The sequence below is a fragment of the Saccostrea echinata genome, unplaced genomic scaffold (assembly GCF_033153115.1).
Source record: "Saccostrea echinata isolate AGI-Se365-2 ecotype Australia unplaced genomic scaffold, CSIRO_AGI_Sech_v1 ptg000037l, whole genome shotgun sequence".
In the NCBI taxonomy this organism is placed as follows: Eukaryota; Metazoa; Mollusca; class Bivalvia; order Ostreida; family Ostreidae; genus Saccostrea; species Saccostrea echinata.
In genome coordinates this window covers 1189673-1212274 of record NW_026889786.1, presented here as the reverse complement: position 1 = coordinate 1212274, position 22602 = coordinate 1189673, and the positions used below count along the sequence as shown (strand labels likewise).

At 35.1% G+C, this 22602-nt stretch overlaps 1 protein-coding gene across 1 annotated transcript; it reads left to right on the top strand.

Annotated features, from left to right (window-relative positions):
- The first annotated feature begins 584 nt into the window (after positions 1-584).
- LOC133200154 (adenine DNA glycosylase-like) lies at positions 585-21862 on the top strand. The gene is made up of 15 exons (XM_061335912.1): positions 585-651; positions 934-1083; positions 1713-1786; positions 8201-8242; positions 9190-9261; positions 10030-10143; positions 13665-13762; positions 13897-14041; positions 15763-15838; positions 16095-16146; positions 19098-19231; positions 19452-19594; positions 21203-21361; positions 21578-21616; positions 21712-21862. Exons 1-15 carry the CDS (start codon positions 600-602, stop codon positions 21775-21777), a joined length of 1416 nt encoding a protein of 471 aa, XP_061191896.1. The 5' UTR covers positions 585-599; the 3' UTR covers positions 21778-21862.
- Positions 21863-22602: the final 740 nt, after the last annotated feature.

Sequence of the window (22602 nt, the reverse complement as noted above, 5' to 3'; positions counted from 1 at the left end):
AGGGCATATTTATCCAGAGTAAACTGATCAGGTACTGAGCATCATTATTGACAAAGGATTTACCTTTAATTGACTGCATGACATCTTGCTACAGTCTTCATTTGGTTTTGTAAAGAGTTGAAAATTGAAATGAAAACATTTATTGATCAGACCAATGTCTTCTAAAGACTGAGTGGGGATCTTCAAAGAACTGGTTTAACCCAGGTTTTATATATATATATATATATATATATATATATATAAAGAGGTAATAAAAAATCTGAAGCTATTAAGAGGATAATGAGGATTATGAATACAAAAAAGTTTACATTGAAAAAATATAATTTGTATCACTTAAAAGTGGACAGTCGGATGATTTATGCATATATTTTTTTCTGATTGTTTTTGATTTGTTTTTTTTAATTGTTTTGTTTTGTTTTTTGTTGATTTTTTTTTTGACAACTTGGGGAAAACAACGGTATAAATATTGATTAGGAATGTAAATTCATATGGAGATAGAATTTTGTGCTTCTAAATAGGTCGGGATCGGTATACAATCACGTTTTGGCGCCATCCCGCATTTCCTCGTGAATATATTGCATAACGAAGTGATATTGGATATGGTGAAGCGAAAACTAAAGGATACGTTCGCAGATAAAGGACCTGGCGATGGTAAAATCTTTGTGTCTGTAGCATTGATAATTTTATGTGAAATAACTGCAAATTTTCATATTGACGATTATTGGTGCCCATAGATTACATACATGTACATTGCCTAGTAAAAAAAAAGGCAGCAAGATTTGAATAGTAATTATAGAACATGCAATTTAATTGGTACATGCTCAGTTGATTCTGACTGATTATCCGTACGTCAGTGACGAATTAATACCCACACAATGTAAATTGGGTAATGTTAGGTGGTAGTGATGAAATTAAGAGAGCTATATTTTATAGGCATGTCAAATCCACCAATTCACGACTTTAAAGACGAGGAAAAGAGAGAATTCCGCAAGTGCTTAGTGGCGTGGTTTAAAGAAAATCAAAGAGATTTACCATGGAGAAAACACCTGACAAATCCAGATATTGATCAAAGGGCGTATGCAGGTAGCTATCAGCCAATTACTGTTTAATCATTTTTCATGGGAGACCATTGTTCGTGGATTTCTTGGGTCACCCTTACCCACGAATTTACATCCCCACGAATGTTTATTTTGTAAACATATTGATTCATTTAATCTACCGTATAAACAAGTAACCCACGAAATTATGTACACATGAATGAATAAAATTTTGCTCCCACAAACATTGGCCCCTACGAATTAAAATGATTCCACAGTAGTAAGAGAGACGTTAATTTTGGTTGTGCAGAGCAAGAAAATGAAATCATACATACGTCATGTTTAAGAAGAAGAAACTCATCATGATATTTCTGTGAAACGATTAGACAAAATCACAAGATATACAGATATATGTACACTACATAATGAAATGTTGATTTCCAAACAATGTAATCTCAGCCGAGATTCAGCTCGGGTGGATATTTTGCCTTATGCTTTTATATCGATATCCACCTCAGCTGAATCTCGCACAATATGGAAAAAGAAACAATAAAAAGAATTTATACTAAAAAGAACAGACACTCTAATGTGTCATAAATGTTTGTATTTAATACACAACTGTGCTTTCTCAAATGAAGATTGTCAGATGCAGTATATTTCATACTTTTGTTGCAGTGTGGGTATCAGAGATCATGTTGCAACAAACACAAGTGGCCACAGTAATTGACTATTATAAAAGATGGATGAAGGTTAGAAATGTTAGTCTTTGAATAAGCGAATAAAATAATCTTGTTTATTTGAACTTGACATTATTATCTGCATGTGAGGGGTGGTAAGCAAGATTTGGATGTGAACATTTTTACTCCTAGTGCAAATTTACATCTAGTCAGACTAGGTGCAAATTAACTTTTACATATGAGTAAATTTACTGCTGGTGTATTTTCAGTCATGTGAACACATAGCAAAATTTACACAAGGATAGAAATATTGATTGTTTAGAAATATGAAGCATCATCCATTTCATGAAAACATGCATCTTTTTTATTTTAGAAAGAACTGACCATCTGTTGTATTATTATGTAAAGAAGCGTTTGATCAAGAAATGGCAATGTTATTCTTAGTGCATGGTAGGAACACTGAGTTGAAGAGCAGTTAGGAAGCCTAAACAAGAATTTACACAATACTTTAAAATTGCAAACTTCATACAGTTTGAGAATGCTTTGCAAAAATTACATTTACACATGAAGAGTAAAATTTGCTTGCAAGTAAAATTGACACTTGTACTAAGTATGAGCCCATATTAACAGAGCTTTAGAGAACACATACAGCTCTTCTGTCTCATTGGAATACAAGTATAAATTACACAAAGAAATTTAAATAGCAGTCATGCACACTTGTAGCAGCAGTAGTGTAGCCCTCTCTGATTTTTTATCTGATGTTTTTGGGAGAGGGCTACATTTCCTCAGGATCTCTGAAGTGATGTAATTTTCTTTTAATATGTGCTACTTTACACAAAATAAATAGCTTTTGAATTAGTCTTCCTTTGAATAAGGTGAAATTTTTATTCAAAATAAACAACCTAGCCCTTTATATGCTAACACATAGTAAAATACAACTGCACACATTTACCAGTCGTCTTCTTTAGCAGCCATAACAGATCTCACAAGATCTTACAAAGATTTGTGCTTGAAATGTAGGAAAGCTTGATAAAGTGAATATCAGTACAGATAAATGGTTTTGCTGTATGTCATCATTAAAACATTGATAAATAAATGCATTTTTAGATTTTTTTTCTCATTTACAGCAATATTTATTCTTAAATTGATTGATTCCTACAATGTTTATTCAGTTACAAGATTTGCTCCAGAATTCTCATTTAGTGATTGGTTGTCCCAAAATAAAATTGATCAAGGTCAGTAAATTCAAGTTGCAATTTGACATACACAAAAATAACCCATACAAGGACTATATTTTTGGATCAATTTACGTCTTACATAGCTACATTTTTAGCTCACCTCAATGAAGTTTAGATGAGCTTAAGCTTATGCTCTACTTCCCAACACTGGCATCAGCATTGATGTCCTGGTGAAAGTTTTAGTAGCAAGTCCATTTTCAAGTAACTGTAAGCCCTACCAGAACCAAACTTGCATCACAGGAGTTTGTGTACCTATCAATTTTACTGAATTTTTTAGTAAATAAAAAAAATGCGTAATACCTATAATAATAACATTATTATTATAGGTATTACATATTTTTTATATTTACTGAAAATTTCGGTAAAATTGATAGGTACGCGAACTCCTGTGCTTGCGTTAATATGATGCATTTAGAGATACACACTATTAGACATGCTTTGAATACTGGATCTGACCTATATTTTCTTGATGAGTAAACAGGTTCAAATTATTTAAGCATTCCCAAGTAACTATAAGCCTTATGAATGATTTATGTAGAATGAAAGCTACCAGACTTGCTCTATACTGGATCTGACCTACATTTTCTGGTGATTGACCAGATTAAAGTTTTTTTTTTTGAAGAGGTTCATTCCCAGGTTCTTTTAAGACTTTAAGTCCCTATGCTGACCAAACTTGCATGGATGGTGCATCTAGGGATAAGAAGATTTCCCTATGCCGACCAAACCTACATGGATGGTGCATATAGGGATGCACACTACCAGATTTACTTCAGAATCTTACATTTTCCAGATGATTGAACAGAAAATTTTTTTTGAGCAAGTCCATTCCCATGTAGCTAAAAATCCTACCCAGGCCAGACTTGCATAGATGCTGCATCTGTGGATGCACACCATCAGAACATTTGTTTGGTGTGGGACTTTGCCTTACTTAATGATAACATTCAATATGGTGAGCTCTGTAATCTTTGATTATCTGTGTTTACATTCATTTAAGGTTTTAGGAGGAAATACCCTCTATCATGTTGACAATTCATTCTGAAGTAGGGTACTCATTTTCAAAACAATACATGTACCTCTATAACACTCTTTGAAAACAGATAATGAGTATATAAGTAAAACATACAGAAATGTCTATCTCAGCACATAAAACAATGTAGTGAAGTGAAGTATTTACACTCATTAATGTTCATGTTATATAGTTAACTTGGAAATTTCTTGCTGTAGACATGCAACTTTAAATAGACAGAATGAAGGACTTGCATTTTTAGCTCACCTGAGCCAAAGGCTCAAGTGAGCTTTTCTGATCAAAATTTGTCCGTTGTCTGTCGTCGTCGTCGTCGTTGTTGTAAACTTTTCACATTTTCTTCTTCTTCTCCAGAACCACTGGGCCAATTTCAACCAAACTTGCCACAAAGTATCCTTGGGTGAAGGGGATTCAAGTTTGTTCAAATGAAGGGCCACGCCCTCTTTCAAGGGGAGATAATTAAGAATTAGTGAAAAAATAAATGCATCATTTAAAAATCTTCTTCTCAAGAACCATAGGGCCAGGAAAGATGAAACTCATGTGGAAGCATCTTCAGGTAGTGTACATTCAAATTTGTTCAAATCATGACCCCCGGGGGTAGGGCGGGGCCACAATGGAGGATCAAAGTTTTGCGTAGAAATATATAGGAAAAACCTTTAAAAATCTTCTTCTCAAGAACAGCAAAGCCGTGATGAGTCATATTTATATGGAAGCATCCTCGGGTAGCATAGATTCAAGTTTGTTCAAACCATGACCCCCGGGGGTAGGGCGGGGCCACAATGGAGGATCAAAGTTTTACATAGAAATATATAAGAAAAATCTTTAAAAATCTCATTCTCAAGAACAGCAAAGTCATGATGAGTCATATTTATATGGAAGCATCCTCAGGTAGTGTAGATTCAAGTTTCTTAAAATCATGACCCCCGTGGGTAGGATGGGGCCACAATGGAGGATCAAAGTTTTACATAGAAATATTTAGGAAAAATCTTTAAAAATCTTCTTCTCAAGCACAGCAAAGCCGTGATGAGTCATATTTATATGGAAGCATCCTCAGGTAGTGTAGATTCAAGTTTGTTCAAACCATGACCCCCGGGGGGTAGGGCGGGGCCACAATGGAGAATCAAAGTTTTACATAGAAATATATAGGAAAAATCTTCTTCTCAGAAACAGCAAAGCCCAGATTGTTCATATTTATATGGAAGCATCCTCAGGTAGGGTAGATTCAAATTTATTCAGATCATGACCCCCGGGGGTAGGATGGGGCCACAATGGAAGATCAAAGTTTTACATAGAAATGTATAGGAAAAATTTTAACAAGAGGCCCATGGGCCACATCGCTCACCTGAGTAACTTTGGCCATGCTGTTCATTACCAGACTTCCCCCCCTTGTAATACCTATTGTGGCCCCGCCCTACCCCCGGGGGTCATGATTTGAACAATTTAGAATCAACACTATCCCAGGATGCTTCCACATAAGTTTCAGTTTTTCTGGTCCAGTGGTTCTTGAGAAGATTTTTAAAGATTTTTCCTATATATTTCAATATTTCCCTATTGTGGCCCCGCCCTACCCCCGGGGTCATGATTTGAACAATTTAGAATCTACACTATCCCAGGATGCTTCCACATAAGTTTCAGCGTTTTTGGCTCAGTGGTTCTTGAGAAGAAGATTTTTAAAGATTCTTCCTATATATTTCAATGTAAAACTTGTATTCCCTATTGTGGCCCCGCCCTATCCCCGGGGGTCATGATTTGAACAATTTAGAATCTACACTATCCCAGGATGCTTCCACATAAGTTTCAGCTTTTCTGGCTCAGTGGTTCTTGAGAAGAAGATTTTTAAAGATTTTTCCTATATATTTCAATGTAAAACTTGGATTCCCTATTGTGGTGCCGCCCTACCCCCGGGGGTCATGATTTGAACAATTTAGAATCTACACTACCCCAGGATGCTTCCACATAAGTTTCGGCTTTTCTGGCTCTGTGGTTCTTGAGAAGAAGATTTTTAAAGATTTTTCCTATATATTTCAATGCAAAACTTGGATTCCCTATTGTGGCCCCGCCCTACCCCCGGGGGTCCTGATTTGAACAATTTAGAATCTACACTATCCCAGGATGCTTCCACGTAAGTTTCAGCTTTTCTGGCTCAGTGGTTCTTGAGAAGAAGATTTTTAAAGATTTTTCCTATATATTTCAATGTAAAACTTGTATTCCCTATTGTGGCCCCGCCCTATCCCCAGGGGTCATGATTTGAACAATTTAGAATCTACACTATCCCAGGATGCTTCCACATAAGTTTCAGCTTTTCTGGCTCAGTGGTTCTTGAGAAGAAGATTTTTAAAGATTTTTCCTATATATTTCAATGTAAAACTTGGATTCCCTATTGTGGTGCCGCCCTACCCCCGGGGGTCATGATTTGAACAATTTAGAATCTACACTACCCCAGGATGCTTCCACGTAAGTTTCGGCTTTTCTGGCTCTGTGGTTCTTGAGAAGAAGATTTTTAAAGATTTTTCCTATATATTTCAATGCAAAACTTGGATTCCCTATTGTGGCCCCGCCCTATCCCCGGGGGTCATGATTTGAACAATTTAGAATCTACACTATCCCAGGATGCTTCCACATAAGTTTCAGCTTTTCTGGCTCAGTGGTTCTTGAGAAGAAGATTTTTAAAGATTTTTCCTATATATTTCTATGTAAAACATTGATTCCACATTGTGGCCCCGCCCTACCCCCGGGGGTCATGATTTGAACAATTTAGAATCTACACTATTCCAGGATGCTTCCACATAAGTTTCAGCTTTTCTGGCTCAGTGGTTCTTGAGAAGAAGATTTTTAAAGATTTTTCCTATATATTTCAATGTAAAACTTGGATTCCTTATTGTGGCCCCGCCCTACCCCCGGGGGTCATGATTTTTACAATTTAGAATCTACACTACCCCAGGATGCTTCCACATAAGTTTCAGCTTTTCTGGCCCAGTGGTTCTTGAGAAGAAGATTTTTAAAGATTTTTCCTATATATTTCTATGTAAAACATTGATTCCACATTGTGGCCCCGCCCTACCCCCGGGGGTCATGATTTGAACAATTTAGAATCTACACTACCCCAGGATGCTTCCATATAAGTTTCAGCTTTACTGGCCCTGTGGTTCTTGAGAAGAAGATTTTTTAATGACCCCACCCTATTTTTGTCTTCTCTTGATTATCTCCCCTTGTGAGGGGACTTGGCCCTTCATTTTAACAATTTAAATTCCCCTTCACCCAAGGATGCTTTGTACCAAGTTTGGTCAAAATTGGCCCAGTGGTTCTTGAGAAGAAGTCAAAAATGTGAAAAGTTTACAGACGGACGGACAGACAGACGGACGGACGGACGGACGACGGACAAAATGTGATCAGAAAAGCTCACTTGAGCCTTTGGCTCAGGTGAGCTAAAAATCTTCTTCTCAGGAACAGCAAAGCCCTGATTGATCATATTTATGTGGAAGCATCCTCAGGTAGTGTAGATTCTATTTTGTTCAAATCGTGACCCCTGTGGGTAGGATGGGGCCACAAAGTCTTAAATAGATATATATATAGGAAAATATCTTCTTCTGAAGAACTGCAAACCATGATCAGTCATTTTGATATGGAAGCATCCTCAGGTAGTGTAGATAAAATTTTGTTCAAATGATGACCCCCAGGGGTTGGGTGGGGGGTTGGGTGGGGCCCATTGGGGGATCGAAAGTTTTACATAAGAACATGTAGAAAAAATATTTCTTCTCAAGAACAGGAAAGCTATGTTTAGTCATATTGATATGGAAGCATCCTCAGGTAGTGTAGATTCAAGTTCAAATGATGACCCCTGGGATAGGGAGGAACCACAATGGGGGATCAAATTTTTACAAAGGAATATATGGGAAAATTTTTTAAAAATCTTCTCAAGTAACCAAACCCCCCCCCCCCCCCCCCCCCCGGGTAATCTTTTCAATACTGAACTGATTTGTGCTTTTGCCTAGCCAATGTGCTCAGGTGAGCGATGTGGCCCATGGGCCTCTTATTAATGAGACTTCTGTCCTTGCAAATTAAAATACCCATATACTTGTACATCTGAATTGTTTAATAACAGACACAGGATGAATAACTCAGAAGCCAGACAAGGCAACACTGTTCAAAATGTATGTTGCATTACAGTACATGATAGAGTTGAATATAAACATGCATACAACGTTGTTACTAGTATTCTTACAGAAATGGCCAACACTACAGGACTTGGCAAAAGCATCTCTTGAGGTAAAGTTTGAGTACTTAGAAAATTTGCATTTGAAGATAAAACACCAAGTATTTTTAGCTCACCTGAGCTGAAAGCTTAAATGAGTTTTTCTGATCTCATTTTGTCTGTTGTCCATCTATATGTAAACTTTTCACATTTTTGACTTCTTCAGAATTATGACAAATTTCAACCAAATTTGCCACAAAGGGTCCTTGGGTGAAGGGGATTTAAGTTTGTTCAAATTTCAAATTTTCTTTTCAAGGGAAGGTAATTTAGAATTATAGAAAATTTTGGTGGCACCTCAAGCCATTGGGCCAAAAAAATGAAATTTTTGTGAAACCTTTATTACATAGTGTAGATTCAATTTTTTTCAAATCATGACCCTCTAGGGTAGGATGGGGCCAGAATCAAAGTTTAATGTGGGAAAACATAGGAAAAAATCTTTAAAAATCTTCTCTCAAAAACAACAAAGCAATGATTGGTCATATTGATATGGAAGCTTCCTCAGGTAGTGTAGATTCAAGTTTGTTCAAATCATGATCCCTGGGAGGGGTCACAATTTGGGATCAAAGTTTAACTGAGAATATTTAGGAAAAAATCTTTAAAAATCATCATCTCAAGAACACCAAAGCCATGATTAGTCATTAATATTAAAGCATCCTCAGGTAGTGTAGATTCAAATTTGATGAAATCATAACCCCCAGGGGTATGGTGGGGCCACAATGGAGGATCAAAGTTTTATGTAGACATATGTAGGAAAAAAATCTGTTGATGTAGAAGAACAGGGCCATATTGACTCAGGTGAGCATTGAGGCCCATGGGCCTCCTGTCTTTTTATGTTGTTTTTCATCACAAACTGACACTGTCAAATGGTACATGTAATTCTTTCTGATTGAGTATTATTTTGTAACAACATTTACCTTGAGCAATTGTTCAATGAGCTTTTTGTACATTTTTGAAATCCTAGGAAGTGAATGAGATGTGGGCAGGTCTGGGTTACTACAGTAGAGGAAGGAGACTGTTGGAAGGAGCTCAAAAGGTGAGTTTGAGTGGGTGAGAACTCAAAAGGTGAGTTTGAGTGAATGGGAGCTCAAAAGGTGAGTTTGAGTGAGTGGGAACTAAAAAGGTGAGTTTGAGTGAGTGGGAACTCAAAAGGTGAGTTTGAGTGAGTGGGAACTCAAAAGGTGAGTTTGATTGAGTGGGAACTCAGAAGGCTAGTTTGATTGAGTGGGAACTTAGAAGAAGGTGAGTTTGAGTGAGTGGGAACTCAGAAGGTGAGTTTGTGTGAAAGGGATCTCAAAAATGTGAATTATAGAAAACAAACCATACATGATCAGAAAAGCTCACTAGAACCTTGGGTTCCACTTCAGGGAGCTAGTAATGTAAATGCTCTCAGCAGTGACAGAAACATATACAACTACTTTAAGGAATTGTCTAGGACAAGTTAATGATATCAAAAAAGTGAGAAGTGTATCAATATATTAAACAGAAAGTACTTCATTGACTTGTTTTTCTCTACAATGCTGATGGATGAGATGTATGTATTTCTGTCCCAAATGTAAATAATTTTTAAGGTTAGAGTTAACCAGAAGATGATTTATTGTGGTATATATGTAAAACATTGCTGATCTGACTTGTAGGTATTTGTTATTGTAAGCATGTATTATTTAAGCGTATCAGAATATAAAATGTTTTAATTTATTATTGAAAAAGGTTGTAATGTTGAAAGAATCAATCACTTAATAGACACCCCCTAAAAAAATCTAATGTAAAATTTAATAGCCAAAAAAAATTCATTTAATTTTAGGTTGTTAAAGAATTCAGTGGAAAGATGCCAAGGACAGCAGAGACCTTGTTAAAACACTTACCAGGAGTTGGGAGATACACAGCAGGAGCAATAGCTTCTATAGCTTATGGTCAGGTGGGTGTTGTCTTTATAGCTTATGGTCAGGTGGGTGTTGTCTTTATAGCTTATGGTCAGGTGGGAGTTGTCTTTATAGCTTATGGTCAGGTGGGAATTGTCTTTATAGCTTATGGTCAGGTGGGTATTGTCTTTATAGCTTATGGTCAGGTGGGAATTGTCTTTATAGCTTATGGTCAGGTGGGTATTGTCTTTATAGCTTATGGTCAGGTGGGAATTGTCTTTATAGCTTATGGTCAGGTGGGTGTTGTCTTTATAGCTTATGGTCAGGTGGGTGTTGTCTTTATAGCTTATGGTCAGGTGGGTGTTGTCTTTATAGCTTATGGTCGGGTGGGTATTGTCTTTATAGCTTATGGTCAGGTGGGTGTTGTCTTTATAGCGTATGGTCAGGTGGGTGTTGTTTTTAGCTCTACTGGTCAGAGATGAACGGTGTTGCCATGGTTACTAAAAATAGAAATTTCTGTGAAAAACATTCAAAATGCTACTCCTCCTACAGTTTTGGTCTGATTTCAATATTATTTGGCACATAAGTAGACTATACTAAGATACATAATTCTGTTTATCGGTTTTTGATTTTGATGAACGGTGTTGCCATGGTTACTAAAAATAGAAATTTCTGTGAAATACTTTTAAAATGTACTCCTCCTACAGTTTTGGTCTGATTTCAATATTACTTGGCACACAAGTAGACTATACTAAGATACATACTTCTGTATATCGGTTTTTGATTTCGATGAACGGTGTTGCCATGGTTACTAAAAATAGAAATTTCTGTGAAAAACATTCAAAATGCTACTCCTCCTACAGTTTTGATCTGATTTCAATATAACTTGGCACACAAGTAGACTACACTAAGATACATAATTCTGTATATCGTTTTTTGATTTTGATGAACGGTGTTGCCATGGTTACTAAAAATAGAAATTTCTGTGAAATACTTTCAAAATGCTACTCCTCCTACAGTTTTGATCTGATTTCAATATTACTTGGCACACAAGTAGACTATACTAAGATACATAATTCTGTTTATCGGTTTTTGATTTCGATGAACAGTGTTGCCATGGTTACTAAAAATAGAAATATCCTTGAAATACCTTCAAAATGCTACTCCTCCCACAGTTTTGATCCGATTTCAATATAACTTGGCACACAAGTAGACTACACTAAGATACATAATTCTGTGTATCGGTTTTTGATTTTGATGAATAGTGTTGCCATGGTTACTAAAAATAGAAATTTCTGTGAAATACTTTCAAAATGCTACTCCTCCTACAGTTTTGATCTGATTTCAATATAACTTGGCACGCAAGTAGACTATACTAAGATGCATAATTCTATATATCGGTTTTTGATTTCAATGAAGGGTGTTGCCATGGTTACTAAAAATAGAAATTTCTGTGAAATACTTTCAAAATACTACTCCTCCTACAGTTTTGATCTGATTTCAATATAACTTGGCACACAGGTAGACTACACTAAGATACATAATTCTTTATATTGATTTTCTGATTTCGATGAACATTGTTGCCATGGTTACTAAAAATAGAAATATCCTTGAAATACCTTCAAAATGCTACCCCTACAGTTTTGGTCTGATTTTAGTATTACTTAGCACACAAGTAAACTACACTAAGATACTTAATTTTCTGTACCAGTTTTGGATTTCGGTGAACAGTGTTGCCTTGGATACTAAAAATAGAAATTTTCTTGAAATACCCTCAAAACGCTACTCCTACACTTTTTTGTCTGATTTCAGTATAATGTGACATACAAGTAGACTACAGAGATACATAATTGGTGTTATTGTTTTTTGATTTTGTTGAATGATGTTGCCATGGTTACTTAAATCAAAATTTCTGTAAAATTGTTTTAAAAGGCTACTCCTCCTACAGTTTTAGTCTGATATAATAATAAATCTTGCCACAAAAGAGACTAAACTAAGGATCATTATTCTATTTATTGCTGTTGCAAAGTTTCAAGTCCAAGTGCTACTTTTATCTTCCTTTATAAATGCAACCAGTAGAGCTACAGTCTTGTCAGAGACTTCTGGTTATAGCTTATGGTCAGGTGGGGGATGTTTCTTAATGTTGTCTTTATTGCTGATGGTCAGGTTGGTTTTATGATTGGGCATTTACCTTTATAGCTAATGGTTAGATGGGTGTTGATTGGGCATTTGTGTTAAATGCTTGTAGTCAGGGGGTGTTGTGATTGGACAGTTGTCTTTATTGCTTATAGTCAGGGGGTGTTATGATTGGACAGTTGTCTTTATTGCTTATGGTTAAGGGGTTATTATAACTGGGCAGTTATCTTTATAGCTAATAGTCAGGTGAGTGTTTATGGTAGGCAGTTGTCTCCTTAGCTTATGGTCAGGTGGATATTAAGATTGGGCAGTTGTCTCTATTGCTTGTGATCAGGTTAGTGTAGAGTCGATGCAATCTAATTAAGATTAGATGTTAGACATGCTCACATACTAGTGTAGCTAGTGTGAGAATGGATCCAACATATAATTTTAATTAGATTTGAGTCAATGGCAATTGTGACATCTTCTTGTGGTCAGTTGAGTTTAGTGAAAGGAATTACTTACATTGCCGAGGGTCAGGGATGACAGAGCAGTTGCCTCCATGAAGTAAAGTTATGTGAGTAGCAAGACTTCATGCTTAGTAGATTGCTTTAAAAACGTCAGCAATTGCCTCTATTGCTTATAATCAGGTAGGAGTTAAAATGGGGAAATCTTTCTGTTAATTTTTAGCTCACCTCAACGAAGTTGGGGGAGTTTATGTAATACCCTCGGCATTGGCGTCCCAGATTAAAGTTTTTTGAGCAGATTTCTTTTCAAGTACTTCTATGCCCTATATTAATCAGAGATGCATGGAGGATGCTTCTAGTGTTTCATGGTACCAGTCAAGGTTTCATATACTGCCATTTCAGCTAAAGAATGACCAGGTTAATGTTTTTGGAGAAGATTAAAGTTTTTGGAGCAGGTTAAAGTTTTTAGAGCAAGTCTCATTCCCAATTAACTATAGGCCCAATAGTGACCAAACTTGCAGTGGATGATACATCTAAGGATGCACACTACTTGACTTGCTTCAGATGCTGGATCTGACCTACATTTTCCAGATGAGTGACCGGGTTAAAGTTTTTGGAGCAGATCTCATTTCCAAGCAAATATAAGTCCTATTTTGACCAAACTTGCATGGATGATATATCTAAGGATGTACACTACTGGACTTTCTTTGGATGCTGGATCTGACCTACATTTTCCGGATGAGCAACCAGGTTAAAGTTTTTGGAGCATATAGTATTTTTATTGAGGAACATGCTGAGTATTTATGTAAAGAAATTAACAATAAGGGAAAAAAAGGAAACATACCACCAAAATAATGTTTCTAAAACACAAAATTGATCTTTTCTCAAACTGTGAAACATGACTAAGGTGAGCATTGTGGCCCATTTGCCTCCTATGAATCACTGTGTATATTTTGCTATGCAGAGAGAAAATAGTACTTATTTTATTTTAATAGACCACAGGGATTGTTGACGGCAATGTGATCAGAGTTTTGTGCAGGATGAGAGTCATTGGAGCCAACTCTACAAGTCAGCCAGTCCAGAACAAACTATGGTAGTTTTATGTACTTAATCAGGGCTAAAAAAAAAGTCCCCTACTTATTAATATTTTACTTTCATCTTAGCAAAAATACTAATCAAAAGCATGATAACAGAATGGAATGATTATTGCCATTCATTGAATTTTAGGAGTCTAGCTGATGAGATTGTTGATCCTGATCAACCTGGGGATTTTAATCAAGGAATGATGGAGCTTGGGGCAACAGTTTGTACCCCCAAATCTCCCAACTGTGATTTGTGTCCTGTGCAGAATCTCTGCCTTGCTAAGTCTATGGTATGTACAACTGAACTTTGTTATTTTGAATTCTTGAATGTCTGGAAGTTTAATCTCTGTCCTAAAAAGATTTGAATGTAATTACTTGTATTATAGTAAGAAATGTTTAATAGGGTCTCATGGAAACCATTAAGGTTTGCCATAAAACTCTAGTTCCATGTTTCACATGCAATTTCTTCAAATATTATGAAAATTATGATTAATATCTAATAATTATTAATACCAGAATATGATAATTATTGATCAGTACATGTACAGTAAAACTCGGTTATAGCAAAGTTCTGGGGACCTGAGAATTCACTTCGCTATATCTGTAATTCGTTATATCCATATAACAAATTGGTCAAAGTATGCATAGCGACTTCGCAATATAGATTTTTTTTCCTTGATGTATGACTACCAAATGTATTTAGTGAAGTATAAAATATAAAGTTTATCTTGGAGTTCAAAAATTTTCGGATGAATAGTGTTCTAAATATATATACTTACTAGGGATGTCAACGAGTACCCAGTTAACCGGGTACTCGATCGAACGTCCGAGTATCAAATACTAAAAATGGTACTCGGTCACTCGGATGTGTATTTTTTCTTATTTCAAAGTACATATTTTTATCAAAAATAACTTAAATATGCATACGGGTAATTAGCGTGTCGTCATCTATGTACACATGTAAACACCCGTTATCGCCTATGGCTGTGTATACACAGTAATTAGTGACCAATCACCTGGTACACAGCTGTTCTCACCTATGTGGTCTTAATTTTTGAATGGATTCAATGATTGTATTTCAGTGAACATCGTTTAATATGGTCTATTATCTTCCAATCATTTTTACATTATTTAATTAATATACGGCAGTGAAATCGGACGTGCATAGAAATGCCGCTACCCACTTCAAAATAAGTAAAGATTCCAAAAAAAAAAAATTTTTAAAGTCAGTTTCCATGGTAAGTTTAGTGTATACGGGGAAACAACCAACATATGAAAAAATATTAGACTAGCGATCCAAGCAACGCCCGTTCCTTCTCTTTCGCTAGTCTAATCATTACAAACCTGCGTAACAGATTATCCTCTTTTTGCATTGATGAAATAGATCCTAAACATTTGTAATTTTTTATGATTGCGTCATTTGTGTTTATTTAATAATAAATTTAGTACCAAAAATCATTTCCGTTGGACTCCATGTTTATATACATTCATAAAACGTGATCAAAACAGCTCTGGGGTTTAACAAATTAACAATTAAAAATTAACATTTGCAATTTTACCGAGTACCTGGGTACTCGATCGGAAAAACGTCCGAGTAACTGATTATCAAAAGTTGACCGATTTGACATCCCTAATACTTACAAAGTAAATGTCAGTTCAATATTTTAAAAACTAAATTCTTTAAAAATTCACTATAAAAGATGTAAATTTCGTTATTTTTAACCTCTAGGGGACACAGAATCAGTTCACTATAACCATAAATTCATTATATCCGAGTTCGTTATAACCGTAATATTTTACAAGGAATTGTTCAGAATTTCGCCGGGGATTGTAAAAAACTTCACTATATCCGTAAATTCGTTATATCCGTGTTTGTACTAAAGGAGTTTTAATGTATTGGATGATTATTGATTAATGACTATTGATGGAGTGTAAACAGATATTAACTATTTATATGCAATAATTACACATAAGTAATAAGAATTGAAAGCTTGCACAATGTGGATTTCAGGTAGACAAGAACAAGCTAAGAAATGGTAATAAACTTGGTGTCATTTCAAGAACTTCTGTCCCAGACATAGAATGTGGTAAGGTTATCAAATGTGGTACGGTTATCAAATGTGGTACGGTTATCAAATGTGGCACGGTTATCAAATGTGGCAAGGTTATCAATATTTTTAGTAAGCAGACTCCTTAAATAGGTTCTCTTACATTGAATTTTAATGGAAGAACTAATTTGGAAAATTACAATGTTTTTGTTGGTTATTTTATTGCATTTGCTCTGTTTTCTACTATACATGTATATATAAAGAGGACTAATAATTGTTAAATAATTATTTCTAGCTGCTGACCAGTGTGAGCTTTGTTTACCAGAAAATGAGGCTTGGGATGAAAAGTATGTAAATAAATTAGGCCTTGCATTTTATCTCATGGCAGGAAAATCACGGGTGTAGTGGTTTTTCTGTATGTGCTCCAATGTAGTGGACACATAATCATTAAATTCTGTGGAATCATTTTAATTCATGGGGGGGGGGGATGTTTGGGGCTACCAGAATTTTGCAGGTTTGTGGGATGTAATTACATTTGCAACTTGTATACTGAGAAGATTCTGTGAATCAATACCATATCAGCAGAAATTTTAGCCAGGATTAAGTTTTGACATTTTTGGCGATAGCGTTGAGATCACTGAAATTGAATATCGCTAAAAATTCCTTCCACACTAGCATTAGATTTCTAGGTATTATAAAATCGCTAAAAAATTACTTCTTGCAGAAATGTATGTATTGAATTTTCAGGACAAATCCCTAAATTTGCAACTCGCTAAAAATTCCACTTATATGGTGCTTTGAAAAAGTAATAAGGAAATCCACTGGAATCAGCTTTTGTAATGAATTTTTTTGTGAAATACTTTAGGACCTTAAAAAACCCTATTAATTTTAAGACCAAATTATTAATGATTCAACACACACATGGACATGCACTTACAGTCGTTAACAAATCGAAATCACTGAGGAATTAAAAAAAAAACCAGTTTGTCAGCATAACTCCTGCACTTATTTTCGTGAAACTTTGTAGGTATTTCAGACATACCGTGATGTGTAGACTTGCATATTACCAAGCAATTTTGGTTCCATTATTTATCTAGAAACTTCAGCCCAATTAAATTTGTAACAAAGACTTGAATGTCCTTATATGCAAGAAGTTTTGATGTGATAATGCCCCTTTTTAGCTCACCTCAACGAAGTTGGGGGAGCTTATGTAATACCCTCGGCGTCGGCGTTGGCGTCCCAGGTTAAGGTTTTTGGAGCAGTTTTCCTTTCAAGTACTTCTTTGGCCTATATCAGTCAGAGATGCATGGAGGATGCTTCTAGTGTGTTTCATTGTACCAGTCAAGGTTTCAGATGCTGCAATTTCAGCTAAAGAATGACCAGGTTAATGTTTTTGGAGCAGGTTGAAGTTTTTGGAGCAGGTTAAAGTTTTTGGAGCAGGTCTCATTTCCAAGTAACTATAAGCCCTATATTGACCAAACTTGCATGGATGATACATCTAAGGATGCACACTACTGAACTTGCTTCGGATGCTGAATCTGACCTACATTTTTCGGATGAGTGACTAGGTTAAAGTTTTTGGAGTAGATCTCATTTCCAAGTAACTATAAGCCCTATATTGACCAAACTTGCATGGATGATACATCTAAGGATGCACACTACTGAACTTGCTTCAGATGCTGGATCTGACCTGTATTTTCCGGATGAGTAACCAGGTTAAAGTTTTTGGAGCAGATCTCATTTCCAAGTAACTATAAACCCTATATTGACCAAACTTGCATGGATGATACATCTAAGGATTCACACTACTGGACTTGCTTCAGATGCTGGATCTGACCTTCATTTTCCGGATGAGTAACCAGGTGAAAGTTTTTGGAGCAGATCTCATTTCCAAGTCATTATAAGCCCTATATTGACTAAACTTGCATGGATGATAAATCTAAGGATTCACACTACTGGACTTGCTTCAGATGCTGGATCTGACCTACATTTTCCAGATGAGTGACCAGGTTAAAGTTTTTGGAGCAGATGTCATTTCCAAGTAACTATAAGCCCTGTATTGACTAAACTTGCATGGATGATACATCTAAGGATGCACACTCTTTGACTTGCTTTGGATGCTGGATCTGACCTTCATTTTCAGGATGAGTGACCAAGTTAAAGTTTCTGGAGCAGATCTCATTTCCAAGTAACTGTAAGGCCTATCTGAACGAAACTTGCATGGATGATGCATCAAGGGATGAACAATCTCAGACTTGCTTCAGATGCTGGATTTGACCTACATTTTCTGGATGAGTGACTAGTTTTAAGTTTTCAGATAAGTCTATTCCCAAGTAACTGCAAGCCCTATCAGACCAAAATTGCATAAATGTTGCATCTAGGGATGCACACTCCTAGATTATTAGTTTAGTGTGGGACTTTGCCTTACTTAAAGACAACATTTGTTGAGGTGAGCTCTGTAATCTCTGATTACCTATGTTTGAATTATACTGTGTATTTAAAGTGCACTGTACCATTCATATGTTGCATTGTCAAGTTTGGGGGAGCATGGGGTATGTGAGCTTGCTCACTTTTTCTTTCATGATATCAGTGGTGTATTCCCCGAACATCTACTGGACAAAACAAACATCTAATTATCACACTCAATTAAGGGGCCCACTAAGGGGTACAGGTAGAGTTTACCTTTATGAACAAACTATACCTGCATTTATTGGAGGAGGAATTCAACAGCAACATTTTCATCTCTTTTGAAACATGGTTTCAACATCCAAAGATTGATAAAAGATATTTATTTTTTACATTTTTCAGAAGAAATGTAAAACCCCACCCCCACCCCATTGAATTTGGATTTTGAGCAATATTTTTAAAAATAAGTTGTCAAATTTTTTTCTGTCCCTTCCCCTTTTACAAAAACGTTAAGTTACAATGTATTCGTCTGAATTATGACGTAAATAAAACGATACTAACATATAGATATTGCTTTCAAACAAACAGGTCGCTATGGTTTAAACAGTGGGGGAAGGGGTAACCTCCCAAAAAATCTGACATATCAATAATGACAAGAGTTTTTTTGTCAAAGTTAAATGCAATGATGAGTATTGATGAAGTTGTGAGCACCAAATCAGTTTTGGATTTTTGAGATTTTCAGTTCTTGAAAATAAGTTTGCAGTATCCTTGTTTTGAAAAAGACACTTCTTATTGAAATTTCTTGCTCTAAGTAATTGATTTTTTCAAAGATGTTCAAAATGTATTTGATTATGCATAGTTGCATGTCTTAATGAATTGATTGGTTTTTCAGAGAAGGTGTTCAGAATTATCCCAGAAAATCTGGAAAGAAAGCTGCTCGCGTAGAGAGGACCAGTGTGTGTGTTTTGTGTAAGAAATCAGAAACTGAGGAGCTACAGTATTATTTGGTACAGAGATCTCAGAAAGGTACACTCCCTTACACATATAGCATCAAACAAAATGTCGAAAAATTATTGATTTTAAGAGGCAATATTGAGGGATTAACGGCTGTCACTTGACTTTTTTCTATTGGATTGTCATTTTTTTCCCAGAATGCATGATTAGATATGAAAATTGAATACAGGAAGTGATATTTTTTTTATCTATAGTTGAAAAAAATCATATAAATTTGTGCTTTTTATACCAGGTCTTTTAGCTGGTCTCTGGGAATTTCCCTCAGTTAAAATGGAAGAAGATGATGAAAATTCACATCACACAGTACATGAAATCCTCCAAAAGTCCTGTGGACTGCTTGTCCCACCCTCTACTCAGTCAATGGTCGTGGGTGAAGTGAGTACCCCCATGTCATGGCTTTTGTACAGAAATTAAAGCAATAGGGTATCTCTATAAAGTAATATTATAAATTCTTCCATATTTATATTATTGAAATGTATGTTACGAATGTAGCTTCTTTATGTCTGTTTATTTATATGATTGGATAAATGATTTAATGTAACAAGACCATGTGAGCTAAATAGCCATGCCAGCTTATCACTTATAAAGTAATGATATGAAACATGTAAATAACGTACATGTATTTGCATTTAATTTTATGATTCATGATTATTGGATTGTGTTTTGAGATAGAAGTATCTATCGAAATGTTTATAACCCGAAATTCCTCGATCGGGATTGACTTGCAATGTCGTTTATTTAATAAACCAAACAGGTAATTAATTTAGACCCTTTCTTGGGAATATAAATCCTATCTGAAGTCTTATATAGCTCTTATGTAATACCTATGCGGGTAGAGATGCGTGTGAAACGTCATATCCGTAGTAATGTCATACACAAGAACGTCATATATAAACAGCGATCAGCTGATTTCAGAGACAGATTTCCTAGCTCTCATCTGAGATCAAGACGTATCATGACTGAGGAATCTCGTTGGGTAATTGTCAATTCTAACTTTAATTAATGGGAGCTGATGCCTGACCCAAAATTGGGATAATCTATTAATAGGATCATTTATATAAAATAATTTTATATTCATTATATTAAGGTCAAGATCTAGTAAATGATTTTAGACTGCCTTTTTGATGCTAGATCCTTTATGACGTCATAATCAAATTAAACTTTCTTTTTCCCGTACTTTACAGCTGTAAAAGAATTATGTAGAAAATGAAGTACTTTTCTGGAATTCAATTTGAAATCATGTGAAAAGCAATCCCGAAACCTATATTCAATTTAATATTATTTTAAAGAAGAGGCTAAGAATATACAAAATATAGTTTTCTGAGAGACTGTAGGCAATCTGGATACATTTAATTTGTCTGATATGGAAAAAACTCCCATATTCATGACTGATTTTCTTAATTTTTCATTGGAAATGAAAGTTTAAGATATGATTTTTCGTCTTGTTTACCTACAAATTATGCCCCGAAACACCTTATTTGACCAAGCTATACTTATAAAGCGTCATTAAAGGAATTTATTTCTCAAATTTGAGAAATCTGTAGGCTCCTTTTATTTACTAGATCTTGACCTTAAGTGAATATTCTAGAGTGGGAGAAATTTATCGGAGAGAGTTACTCCCACAAGTAATTTGACGCTCCTGCTAGATCTATATTATTAAATCTACCTTTTAAGTATTATTATTTATTGTTACTAATTATAGGATATTCTTTGTCCACATTTATATGAGTGGGAGAGACAAGGGTTTAATTTAATGATAAAATTTGTACTTTTATAAAATTTCTTTACTCTTATGTTCAACAAACAGAGTTGGGGGACCCACACGTTATTTTCACATAGGTAAAACAGTGAAACGTAACATGTATATCATTTATTTACAGTGCTTTAATACAGACAGGCTCAAAATAGATAAAACTTGAATTATACTAATCATTACATGTACTTACAGTCTAGTGACAAAACTTGTAAAATTGTTGTTTCCAGGTAGAACATATATTTTCCCATATCCACCAGACTTACATTGTTCAGTCTTTAGTGGTCAGTGAATCAGAAATAGACAGTTCAAATATTCATACAGAGAACGGTCGATGGGTGACAAGGGAGGAATTCTCATCTGCTGCTGTTTCTACCGCCATGAAGAAGGTTATAGCTCATATTGTATTAAAATCAAATTTAATTTTTATTGACTAAAAATCTTAAAATAATTTGTTAATTTATTTTGCAGTTTCATTTTCCAGGCCACTGTAACAAGTTTTGTTATAATGTGCCATGGTTGCTATTGATGGTACCATTTTAATTAACTGTTATTAAAAGTTGTGTGTGTACTAAATATGTATTCTTTTGTTACATTTTCAATAGGTTTTGAAAGCTCTTGAAACCTCTAGCTCTGGGAAGAAGGTGGGTTCAATACCTTTGTAAATATGTATAAGAAGGGATATCTATACAAACAAACTTGTTACACATTTCAAACGTTTTTTTTTCTCTCCTTTCAGAAAAAGAAGCCTACAGATACTGACAAGAATCAAAAGTCTATAACTTCATTTTTCACAAAGAAGTAGAATTTATGTGTTTTATACTGTTCTACATGTATATATTTATACTATACATTTGTTTGTTGAATGAATGTGATGTTATATTTTTATAAATAACTGTGCTTTTAAGTATTTTAAATTTTGAAATAAGGCATAGTTCTTGTTGAAAATATAATATCTTAGACAAGAAAATATGAAAATTAATTTTGAAATCTATACTTCATAATTTTTTTTAGAAAGCTTATTAGAATTCTATTTATATAGATATTTTGAAGAGAGATTAAATGAATTTTTTTTTTATAGAATGCTCTGTTGATTTTTTCATTACTGAAAGGTACATCTTTAGAAATATTATAATTCCACCAACTAGGGGCATTTTAAAGATGGACTTGTGTTGTCGGTACTTTGGTGAAAAACTCCTAATATAAGAATCTACAAATGGCTGTAATAATTTGGGTGCTGCATATTAATTTGACATATCCTTGTAAATCATGTCATCAGATAATTTTTTTCCCCGAATAAACACATAATTCAAAGCACTTAAAATCCTGAGGTTGGAGACCAGACAAGCCAGCATGACTAGTATGCATTGAAGCACACAATGTCTGACTGCTGCCACAAAAATGAGATCAATCATTTTTACTTCCAGGGCATGACACGGCACCAAATGTAACATGAAAAGAGAAAAATGTGACAGACTAGATTGGGATTTAAACCCGGACCCCCTGAATCTCCAGTCAGGAGCTCTACCAGCTGAGCTATCTGGCCACTGGTGATCGAATGAGTCTGACCGCTTCACCTATAATTAATGCAATAATTAAAAAACTAGTTATAAAGGTAATGTGAGCACTG

What these genes read in the sequence shown, in the direction of transcription:
- LOC133200154 (XM_061335912.1), top strand. Translation starts at nt 600, where the DNA reads ATGGTGAAGCGAAAACTAAAGGATACGTTCGCAGATAAAGGACCTGGC. An exon ending in CTTCTATAGCTTATGGTCAG is followed by an intron (nt 10,144 to 13,664) that starts GTGGGTGTTGTC and finishes TTATTTTAATAG; the next exon opens with ACCACAGGGATTGTTGACGG. An exon ending in AGTCAATGGTCGTGGGTGAA is followed by an intron (nt 19,595 to 21,202) that starts GTGAGTACCCCC and finishes TGTTGTTTCCAG; the next exon opens with GTAGAACATATATTTTCCCA.